The 12,306-nt window shown below is 44.2% G+C and overlaps 1 protein-coding gene across 12 annotated transcripts in view; it reads right to left on the reverse strand.

The window, feature by feature from the left end:
• GRAMD1B (GRAM domain containing 1B) overlaps positions 1-12,306 on the reverse strand; it is a 208,201-nt gene that overhangs the window by 50,647 nt on the left and 145,248 nt on the right. For all 12 annotated transcript variants that reach the window (XM_083588461.1, XM_083588462.1, XM_083588457.1 and 9 more), the window contains one exon: positions 9,890-10,100. In XM_083588461.1, the coding sequence (XP_083444587.1) occupies positions 9,890-10,100 (211 nt within the window). The remainder of the gene's footprint in view (positions 1-9,889; positions 10,101-12,306) is intronic.

Genomic DNA, 12,306 nt, shown 5'->3' on the forward strand with positions numbered 1-12,306 from the left:
ATGTTAGAGACGACATGGAATGTGAAGGGTCCCAGAACGCAATTTTTGGCACTTATCCCAAAATGGCCAAATTGTAACAAGCAGGAAATGAGCGTCCTCATTCATACTTAGTATGTCACTTCTAACCTGGAAATGCCAAGCAATGATTGATTAGCAATCCTCCTGGGGCTTTCACATCCAATTCAAAACTGTACAATGGAAGACATGGAGGTGTAAGGGAAGATCAAGCCTGTAAAGCTAGAATTGCTGCTGTAATATAAATGCTCATCTAGGTAAAGTTTGGACACTTCTCTCCGTTTTATTTTTCTCATCAGCAAAATAAAGCAATGGTAGGTTCTTCCTTAAGAGGACACTTAGGGTTGCACCCAACGCTAGTCATACTCAAGAGTAAACCCACTGGAATTAATAGACATTAAGAGATCTGTTGGTTTCAATGGGTCTGCTCTAAGCAGAAATTAGCTGGATGCAAACCTTATGATGCACACTTCTTTTAATAGGCCTGATCCTGTAATCCCTTACATTAACTACATCTGTATAAGCATGTTCAAGCTGTGGAAGGTGAGGCTGGGGAGTATACAAGAAGCTGGACAGCACATTCATACTTTTAAATGCCCCTAAAGACTCCATCCACACCTGTCTGGTCCTCAACAAATACACAGAGTCTGCACTTTTGCCAGCTTAAATGACAGGACCTTCAGCACTGAATTTTCCACCATTCATTCATGACTTGATTGTGTCCTTTTATAGGTTCCTCAGCTGCAACAGAAAGGCCAACCAGCCCGATTCATAGTTTACTTTCAGCTGCTGCAGAAGAATAGACCATGAAGGTCATAATTTTCATGGTAGTCTGCTTGCATAAAGCCATACGCTATGTGGTTCAGGTAATTTGCATCCACATGAAGATTGGCCTGCTCTAACTGAAATATGGCATTACATTAGTTTTATGAGAACTTTGGAATGAGTCTCTATTAAGTTAATATATATCATCCTGGGGCCACAATTGACTTTTTTTCCTGCCTTAAGCAAATGGGAAGAAACATAGTGAAAAGCTCACAAGGTGATACAACAGTGGAAAAGGCACATTCAGTGCTAGGAATTATTAGGAAAGGGAATGAAAATACATTATATCAGGCTACAGTTTGGAAGCACTCATGAACTTGGATCTGAGCCCAAATGCAAAAGCAACAGCCATTGCCAGGAGTGGACTCACACAGCTCCTGCTGGTGCACCAACTGCATTCTTTCCTTGGGACACAAGAAGAGGTGGTCACAATGAAAGATGCTTCGGCTTCTTATCACGTGAAGTGTTGCAAGCTGCTCTACACGGAGCCGCCATTAAAAAGTGTTCCCAAACTGCAGCTGGTCCAAAATGCCGAAGCTCAACGGGAGAAGTTTAGAGGGAGCATGTGACTCTCTCATTCCATACTGGCTTCCAGTCACTTTCTATGGTCAATTCAAATTGGTGGTTTGACTTTTAAAGCCCTAAATCATAAGTAGGCAAACTAAGGCCCGGGGGCTGGATCCGGCCCAATCGCCTTCTAAATCTGGCCTGTGGATGCTCCAGGAATGAGCGCGTTTTAAAATGAGTAGAATGTGTGCTTTTATTTAAAATGCATCTCTGGGTTATTTGTGGGGCATAGGAATTTGTTCATTTCCCCACCAAAAAAAATATAGTCTGGCCCCCCCACAAGGTCTGAGGGACAGTAGACCGACACCCTGCTGAAAAAGTTTGCTGACCCCTGGCTAAATGATATAGGAATGGGACACTTGAAAGACACTTGCTTAGGTATTTAAGATGTGCAGGTGAAGCTATCTCATTGGCACCTAGGGCTTTTCTACTGGCTGCACCTTAACTCTGAATTCCTTCCTTTGGGAGCTTTCCTCTGCTTTCTCTTTAATGACATGACCCCAAGGGTGTGTGTGTGTGTGTGTGTGTGTGTGTGTGTGTGTAGGGAAACAGGAACCTTTCCTTTCAGCTGGCAGACTTTAATTGGATGTTTTTGCAGCAGCGCTCTCTCTCTCTCTCTCTCTCTCTCACACACACACACACTAAATTGTAGTTTGAAGGACTTTGTTTGTAGCTGCCTTATTCTGGGGAAACGGTGGGATATAAAAATTCTCAATTTTTTTTTTTAAAAAGCAATAAAATTTTATGGTATGCCTACTATTAGAATACCACATACAAACAAAACACCTGTAAAGTTGGGGAAGGTAGAGAAAAGGGCAACTAAAATGATAATGGAGGTTGAAATGGGTTCACAACAAGGAAAACCACACAGCTATCTCTCTGTCCTGAGAGTGGAAGCAAAAACATGTGAAGGGGAGAAGAGTAAAGTCCAAAAGAGTTTAGCAGTCCCTGAGTCCCAGGGAAGTTCTTGGAGACACCTGCCAGAATTACTTTTGGACACAGAAGATGGAACTCAACATAGGGCAAAGCAGTGTATGCATGTGCAGAATGAGGTCCACTTATGAAAGGGGACTTTTCTCCTCCTCTCCTTCTCCTATGCACCCCCTAAACCTGTTTTGGTTTATCCTCCAAATACCCAGAACAAATTTAGAAGATGTTGGGGGGCATGCAAGGGGAGGAGAAGGAGAAAAGACCCATAGCATGAGTAGACCTCATTCTGCACACACAACTTTATTGAATCTCACTCAAAGAACCTACCATACTACTCCCCTTCCTCATAGTTATGTGGCTTTCTAACTCGATTCCAGACCCCTTGTTTTACATCATCATCATCACAAAGGGTGACAAAGTGACAGGCTAAAGGAAGAAATAGCAGAGAACCAGCAGGTAGGTAGGTAAGAAAGAAAACAAGACACAGAGAGAGTCAAGTTCTTACTTTGATCAGGTTTAATCTGTCATACTGGAAAAAGAAAATCATGAAACATTAGAACGGAAAGAAAAGGAAACAGAAATATATATGGTATTTTAGAGGGATAATACCTGCACACAGGGCAAAAGGAGGGGATGCAAACAAGTCACCTACAAAGCTATGCTGGCATATTACGGTAACAATGCAAAGCTATGCCACTCCACACAGGTCTATGACTAGGCCTCCCAAAGGGAAGGCAGAAGCAGCTATCATGGCCGCAAGCTGCAGAACCTCAACCCAGCTGCCTGTAACTGAGCAGACTGTAAAGGACAGGCGAGCTCTGCATTGGGTAGAGCCACAGTGGGTGTCCTCTACAGTTTTGCTGTGTGATGCAGAGATATCTCCTCCATTAACATGCTTCATTTGTGTACCACTTTGAGTGGCAAATTGGAGATTGGTGAGAAGGGAGTCAGCAAGGCTGGCAAGATCCAGGGTTCCTGTGTATTGCTTGCCTTTCATCGTACAATAACAAGTAGGAAAGTTGCCATCTCTAATAGACGTAGGAAAGCACAGTGCTCAGTGATCTGAAAAATATAGAGATGGGCTGGCATCTGTGTTCCCACACAGCAGCAGTGTACCCTCACAGCAACTTCAGCAGCAAATGACTTCATGCAGACATCGCTGTTGGCGCTGCCAGATCAAGTGCTTTGCTCCAGAAGAACAGGTGTAGTATTATGCCAGTATTGCTCTCCCCCCGACGGCAGGTGGTACTGATTCACAATAACTAACCTGGCTTAAACTGCTGAGACATCTTTAGGTATTTCTGATTGTGTAAACAAGCCCCCAAGTTAAGCCATGACTAATTCTGCACACTAGTTCGTTTGCTTAGCATAGACACTTTTATGCGTTAGCCATGATATTGCCCTCATTGCTCAATTATAGCCAAAACAGAAGTCCACTTCTGATAAGGTTGCATTAGACCCACCCTGCCTGGTGGATACTTTTGGCCAAAAAGCCAGAGAGCACTCCTTTTGGTTACTAGGACAGTCTTCAGGACCAGCCATTAATCCTGGCAACAGAAGGGGCATGTAAGAAATAGCCACGGCAGGTTTCTTACTCTCCCCTCTACTACGCACAGCTGCTGATTCCAGTTACCCTTTATCCTACCAGAACCATTGTGCTGTCACAGAGAGAGGGCAGAAGAGGCAGAGGATTAACCCAGAGGCAATTTCATAACTATCTTCTAAGGCTTGTAGCAACCCAAGGCTGTCATTCTGGGCTGGCAAAATGGCTTGGGTGGGTCAGCCAGACATGATAGTGGAAAGAAAGGGGGCAAAGGGAAAGGTGGGAAAGCTCCTAGGAAGCCCCTATGGTTAGGGTCAGTCCTGCACCCAACAGATTACTTGGACCCAGAAGATCTATGCTCAAATCCTAGCAACTTGGCCAAGCACCTATTTCTCAGTTCCAGCTCTAAAATAATAAAAAGTAGCAGCTTTCCTGATCAATAATAACCAATTGCATAGTGCTTTGACAGGGCACAACAAACAAGGTTTAGTAGTGATATGAGCAGTATAATGAGTAAAGCACACGGGCTGAGGCAAAGGCAATGGGAGATCTGGACACAAAAGGATCAGGTGGCACTTTCTAGGGCGACACATTTGGTGCCCAACAATTCAAATTGAGAAACACAGCTCAAAGTTGCCGCATGAGGATGCAAGATTCTGTTTCTGCACCGTAAGGGACCATTATCTCTCCCCCACAACGTACATTATTTTGAACACAGGGGGAAAAAATGCCCTTGAAATAAACACCACTCTGCATTGTTATGATTGTGTTTGTATGTTTTTGGTTTTGTTTTTTTGGAGTAAGAAGGTTCTCTATAGTTTGAAAAAAAACCAATCCTTTTCCTGTGCTAGGAAAGCAAGAATTCTCTGCTCTAAGAGCAAGGCAACAAGCATGTGTGCCTTAAAAATCTGATTTGCAGCCAGATTGGAAGATGTGATTTGCAGTTGCGTCTTAGATGCACGTTTAGGCATCTGACCTAACCCTCTCAAAAGATATATTCCTCGGAATTGCCTCAAAAAACACTTTTTCTTCAAACATATAGGAAATAAGGAGCACACAGCCTTGGGTGGCTGTGTACACACCATCCATTTAAAAGCACATGGACTTCTGCAAAGAATCTTGGGAAGGGTAGTTTGCCCCTCATATAGCTTCAATTCCCAGCACCCGTAACAAACTACAATATTCTTTGGGAGAACTAATGTGCTTTAAATGTTGTAAATGGATGGTGTGCGAGCAGTCTGTGATTTCCAAGTGAGTACAGTACTGTATACATTTTGCCTTGAGGACATGTGCTGAGGAATGACAGCGGGGGGGGGGGCAGCTCCCTCTAACGGCAAAATTGTGTCATAGCAGCACGTGAAATAAAAGGGCAAAGGTTGTAGAAAGGCAGGACCCACAAACGTCAAAAGTTACAAGTTCAAAATTGTCTCATCTCACTGAACCTAAACCCATATCTTTGAGAAAGCAGAGCAAGTCTAAGATGTGAAAGGAAAGAGGCAGGAGAGATGTGCAGCAAGACTTGGGGGAATAATGTTCTTATTGTCAACCTCGGACCCTTCTCAGCTACTCAAATATATCTCAGATTCCTGACCCAAAGAGGGATTAAGAAACATGTCTAGGAAGAACTGTGACAGTGTGGACTGACTGTGATTGATTATCAGTTAAAGATCTGGCTAGTTCAGATGACAACCTTAAGCTAGGTTAAGAACTCTGAGAACTTAAAGAAGAAAAGTCACTTTATCCAGGGACAGTTCACAAATATATTGGTGTCCTCCGACCTCTTTTTCTCAATGGTGCCTGCTCCTGCTCAGGCTGCACAGAAAAAGCATTTTGGTTCTTGAAATTCATTCTGATTGAGCAGATAAAATATAACTGATAGAATTCTGCAGGATGTGGTATTCAGTCCAGATCCAATGATCCCCAGGCATGCACCTCCAGATGGTGCAAAGTTCAAGCGCCATCCGGGCACCCAGGCATCTTCACTTGGTCTCAAGTGGTTGAAAGCCAGGTACAAAATACAGCTGGCACTTGGCTAATTTCCAACACTGCCTGTGACCTCCTCTAGAGCTTTTAAAGGGCTGGAGTGTGTTCTGATGATACCCCTTTCTTGCCTGAATGGGGATTGGTCTGTCTGGCCACACCCAATTTTGCTAAACCCACCAGTTGGTACACAGCCTACTTGTCACTGAAGTCAAAGTTCTGGTTCATGCATGCCCCTCAACCGCTTATTGATGTGGGAACCCCCACGCCTCCGTCATACGTGAAGCAATGTGCAGATCTGACGCATACAGCTATATGCACATAGGCCCATTTTGTGCTATACATACTCAAAAAAATAGTGGAGGATTGGGTGAAATAGAGGAGGATTGGGTGAAGCAAACCTATAGCAGCACACCTGAGGTCCTGAAACCAGTAGCTTATTTTCCTGTATAGGGGATGGAACAGACAAGCACCCCTGTTGCTCCACTGCACACGAAAAAGGGTCAACAGCTGAGCGAGGCTGAGATTGACAAAGATTGGAACATTATAGCAGGCTTGACAAGATATGGTTCTAGCCACTGTCCTGTCCCCTCCCAAAAAACCACCCAGAAACTTCTCTGGCACCCCTCTGTGGAATAACAACTCCAAAAGAAAACATAAACTTGAAAATTGTCTTTTGTAGGCTGCATTCACACGGAAGTTTATTCCCTTTTCACAACTTTTCCCTAACTGTTAAGTTCCACATTGCATTTGAGCTTTCAGGTGAGCTAAAGGCCATTTCAAGAACTATATTCTGCAAGTTTAGGGCTCGTTTCCATGTTATTTGCTTCTGGGAGGGGATGGGAATCCATTTGCAAACAATTGAGTGCTACACGTGGGCTAAGTTCCACCATAGTTCTGGATGTGGATTGTTGCAAGTTTGATCTCTGCGTGGGACAGCTGCACATTCCTGTATTGCAGGGTCCCTTCCAACTCATGATCTACGAAGTATCTAAAAGTTCAAATATAATGTGGAAATGAACACAGAGAAAAGTCACAAAAACAGAAGAAACTGTCACGTGAATGCAGCCCATGAATTCCCAGGCTTGCATAGGGGCACACAATCAGCATATCACTTGGGTGGGGAGGTGGTTGTGTGGGTAAAAGCTGGATTTCTTTGAAGTCACTGGGTCATGAATCTTTATTCCAAGAAGTGGCAGCATCAGAGGGGGGGGAATCCAGGGTGGCACAGAAGAGGCAAAGTATTTTTCTAGGTGGGCAAGCTATTGTCCCACATGTTAAGATCTCTGAATGAAAAATAACACTCAATACTCAATGCTGAGTCCAGCAATTGGCAGGAGGAGGGGGTGGGGTAGGTAGAGGGTTCAAGTTCCACCCCTGGTTCCAAATATGGTGAGCTATGCAGTAGGGACCCTGAATATTTGAAAAACATACAAGAGCTGATAGGTCAGTTTAAGTGTCCTGCTGGGACCTATGGGAATCTCAGGGTTCCATTGGATTTTTAAAATCAGCTCACGGGTATCAAGGTGCCTGGGTAAATGAGCCTTCATAACCAGTGGCCACCACAACATCACAGGCCAACCTCTGAAAAATTATGACTCAAGGTTTATGTAGGAGTCTCCATGAACTGCCAGGAAATTCAAGGAAAGCCCAGCTGAAAGACTCAAAAGCAAAGGGGTGTAGGTGGGGGAAGAAAGCAGCTACCGACATTCCTACAGAGATACTTGGAGGATGTCTTAAGGGGGGAGGGCAGGATTTCACAACAGCACTCAGGTGGTTCCCGAGAACCAAAGATCAATTCTATAGCAGGGTAGCAGAGATTAGAAAGAAGGCTTACTTTGGATAGGCGCTTGTGTGACTTAAAAGGAAAGAAAAAAAAGAAAGATGCAGAAAAAAGCATGCAGGAAAGGAAATAAATGAAGTTATACACACAATTCAGGAGAAGCAAACTCAAAACAAACAGGAAATGCACCCCCTTCCCTTTCAGAGTTCAGAAAGACATATTTAAACTATGGAACATATTTAAACTATGGAACTTGCTCCCTCAGGAGGCAGGAATGGCCACCAACTTGGGTGCTTTTAAAAGAGTATCAAGACAAATTCATGGAGGAAAGGGCTATTGATGGCTACCAACCACAACGGCTAAGATCTGCCTCTGCAGTTGGAGGAAGCGATGCTTTTGGGTACCAGTCTCTGGAAACCACAGGAAGGGAGACTGTTCTTGTGCTTGGGTCCTCCTTATGGGTTTCCCCTTTGCGGCATCTGGGTCACTGGCCTGACCCAGCAGAGCTCTTTTTATGTCGTGTTTTCTGACCGGTGGGTCCCTTCGCTATGATGAGGCACAACAGAGCAGCAGCAGGAAAGCCAGCTTCCGCAGACAACAAAGTTTTCTCTCTCCCATTTGGAGGGGAAAGGAATTTGGGTTCTGGGCAAACCAATGAACCCATGGCTGTCTGCTGAGCCCCCAACAGCAGCCATCAAGAATAATGGAAGAAGGTGGGCTTCTTTAGAAACTGATGACTCCGCTATGAACAAACTACTAGCTTGTTTCACAGAGCCTGAACTAGAAAAACAGACAGCTGTCTGGCACTTCATCTTTGCAAATTAAATCCCCACAGGCATATTTTCCTCCAGCAGGAACTTTCAGCTACCTGCTGCAATATCCTGCTCTGTTCATTCAAGGCATGCCAATCTGGGTTTTTATAAGGCCTCACTGACTGAAGCAATAAAGAGCTAGAAATAATTAAAATTAAGGTGTGCGTTTGGGGAGGGAGGGGGGCTCAGCAGCTGGAACCTTAAGATAGGTATCTGTTCTTTTCACACATGTTGCTTATAATAAAAAGAACACCTCTCAGGAGCAGTAGCTGTCTTATAAATCCTGCCACATTCTTGATTGAATATCTGTCTTCAGGTGACAGAAAATGAGCTTTTTATGCAGAGTGTGGGCCAGGCAATTCAGAACCAGTGTGGTGTTTGCAGCCTACAGAAGCTGTAGTAAGCCTGATATGAATTTGGAATGACCATGATGTGAATCTGACTACCAGACTGCCGAAGAGGCCAGGGAATAGCAGTGTGGTCTTAGTTCTTGAGCTATGCTGTGACTTCTCGGTGGAGACTTGATTTTCAGAAATGACACCTCCACAGACTTCCAAACTTTCTACAGTGCGTAGCTAGCTTATAGAACTCATTAGCAAAAGGTGTAGCGGTAGCCACCAACTTAAATGTGTTTTAAAAGGAATTAAGACAAATTCATGGAGGGTAAGGCTTCTAGTTATGAGGACTATATGTTACATCCAAGAACAGAGGCACTCTGCCTCTGAATACTAGTTACCTAGGAACATCAGTGAGAAAGGGCTATTTCTTTCATTTCTGATTTGGGGTCTCACATAGCCATCTGGCTGACCACTATGGGACATAGGACGTTGAATTCGATAGATCCAACAGGGCACTTCTTATGCTCTTAACATTCAAAGAACCCTTTCAAAATGCACTCTTTATTTGCAAAGAGAACCTCTACATGTTGCAAATGTTTCTAGGACTCACAACCAAGTTCACACAAACTGCTGGCCAGGCTAGGCGAGTATCATTCACCATAATGTCCTCTGACCCTTTTGAATTTGTGGTTCAGAAAAGCTGTGCAATCTAGCTAACAAACCTAATGATTCCCATATTCAGAAGTCCTGGAACTCACATCGATATTGGGGACCTTATTAGTTTTAAAACATTAGTCCATGACTACTATTAAAAGTTTGTCAGGGCCACAAATTTCTGTGTGTGTGTGCATGGATATTCGATAGTAGGAAGACAACTAAGAAAACTGTCAAATGAGCCCTACTGAAGCGCCAACCAGTTTGGTTTGGTTTCTATCAGAGGGCAAAGTTAGGATCTAGTTGAAGTGAGTCAACAAAAATAATTGGGAAGCAGGTGTAAAGAGGAAGGATGCAAGTGGTCATTCTCCCCATACTATACGATATGAGTACACAACAGAGAGAGAGAGAGAGAACGCAAACTATTTGTGAACAGACTCACCTTGGAATTCTTGGCCCCGCTACGACCCGACTGAGAGGAACAGCTACGTTGCACGCCTTGTTCTGGCGTGGAAGGGGATTTGTCTGAAGAGTGGTCTGAGCCTTTCTCCACCATGGTGTCTCCTTGGGGGTCCTGTGGCGTTGGAGACCGGGAGCGTTTGCGCAGGATAGGGGAGCAAGCAGGACTGCTGCGATTTGAGTTACTGGCAGTGCTGAAGGGGGAGGAAAGGAGAGCCAAGTCAATAACATGACAAAGCACAGATATAAGCATGGTGTCTGCAACGTGCCACCAAAGGAACACAGAGACAGGAGCTATCAGATGTAGCATCTGGAAGGAGAGCCTCCATCCTCTTCCTCGGAGGCAGAGACCTGCAGTGGCGTAGCGTGGGGGGTGCAGGGGGTGCCGGCCAAACCGGGCGCAACATCTGGGGGTTAGGGTTAGGGGGCGCAAATCCACGGGTTAGGGGGCGCAAATCCATGGGTTAGGGAGCGCAAATTACTTGCCTTGCCCCGGGTGCTGACAACCCACGCTACGCCACTGGAGACCTGTGGCCTCCATAAATTGTAGTACAACAACTCCATCTTCCTTGACCATCGGCCATGCTCACAGAGGCTCATGGGAACTGGAGTTCAGCAACATATAGAGGGCCATGGGTTCCACACCTCTAGTCAACAACTGCCCCCCCCAAAAAAAACCACCCTCAGGGTTTCCTAAAGTAGGGTGCCTAACCACAAGAAGTAAAAAAGGGGAGGTGGTGGTGAGAAGTTGCAGTTATCAACATCACCACTTAAGGGTGGTCAAACCACATTCAGCAACTATGTACTTAATCGCTTTTGTGTGACATTAGCGATGTGCAAACTCACTTCAGTGACGGGGTGTGGGTAACTTCTATTACTTTTTTTGCAACTGGCAAGATGTATTGTAAGTTTACGAAATTGCTCTTTGTAAATGCAAATGCAACCAGGTGGCAGTTATAAATGATAATATGCTGACATTTTGTTTTTAATGTATTTTATGGACATCTTTTTGGATGGAATATCTGCAATTATTTACTTCATTTTAGTTCAGTGTTGGGGGGGTGCTCTTCTTGGCATTCTCACTCATCATTTCATTCTCCAGGCACATGTTTGAAATCCGACCAACCAATTGCAGGTCTGGGAAATGACAGAAATCCTTTGGCAAATCGCTTTTTGCATGAATCTTCTGGCTACTTTATGGTAGGAAGCCTCACTGAAAACAGTCACAGTCCCACGAAACTGAACTGGTTTACATTGCTGCTCATTAACTGAAGGTTATAGTGTGAACTGGTGATTGCTCATGTTATACCAAAGACAGGACTTCAGTGTGAGACATTTCTACATGGCACGTGGTACTTCCATTGCAGCCCTAGGCAGTTCCTTAAAGGTTCCTTAGCTTTCTTTCCCTCCCCTAATATACTCCCTTCCTTGTCTTCTTTCATCCTCATGCTAGTCCTGTAAGGTAGAGGCTGAAAGATCGACTTTAACCATGCCATATGGTTTCCTCCATGTCCAAGTATGTATTAAAACCCACATCTCCTGAAATGCTATACTATTCTGGTTTTCAGGGATCTTATTGAACACCATCTGCTGCAGTATTTGGTATTTTCATCAATGAATTAACAGAGGTTTGCCCTTCAATACAAACTCTCCAAAGGTTGTGCATGGCACAGTCATTACAGATATCGTGTCCTGCGGAGTGGAGACCAGACAAATGGAAAACATAACTGCTGCTCTAAGAAGCCAGTGTGCCCTGACAAGTAGTATTCCCTGTTTTGATGAAGGTAGGAAGGAAGAGAGATTTAGGGACATAAGAGCCTGGATTAGGCCAATGGCCCATCTAGTCCAGCATCCTGTTCTCATAGTGGCCAACCAGGTGCTTGTGGCAAAAGATTCCTGCACTGCAGGGGCTGGACTAGATGTCCCTTATGGTCCCTTCCAACTCTACAATTCTATGATTCTATGGAACCTCCACATTTTTAGAGGCAGCGTTTTCCCACTATATATCAGTAGTAAGGTTCCTGGAAGCAACACAAAATTCATGATTTTCTGACAAATGATCTAATATTCTTACCCATCAGTGGAAAAGTTTCACAGCAGTTTATGACACATGAATATCAAGTTTTCTTCTGGACAACAGAAGAGAGCAGGAACACTCTTTGGCATGTGTGACAATTCTGATTTGCCTTCTTTCTCAATCCCCACCCCAAATCTTTCAAAAACCTTTGCTGTTCCTGTTCAATCCCAGAGTTTTGAATCTGACCCAAGAACAGCCATGACAAATGCCTTCTGTTGTTCCCATAGTAACCAGGGTTTGCAAAGGAACCAGGAATCCACGCTTGAAATGACAAAACAGCTTGACCCACTTTAGAAAAAATATATATATAATAAAACTTTATT

This window comes from Podarcis filfolensis (genome assembly GCF_964270895.1).
Source record: "Podarcis filfolensis genome assembly, chromosome: 15".
Taxonomy (NCBI): Eukaryota; Metazoa; Chordata; class Lepidosauria; order Squamata; family Lacertidae; genus Podarcis; species Podarcis filfolensis.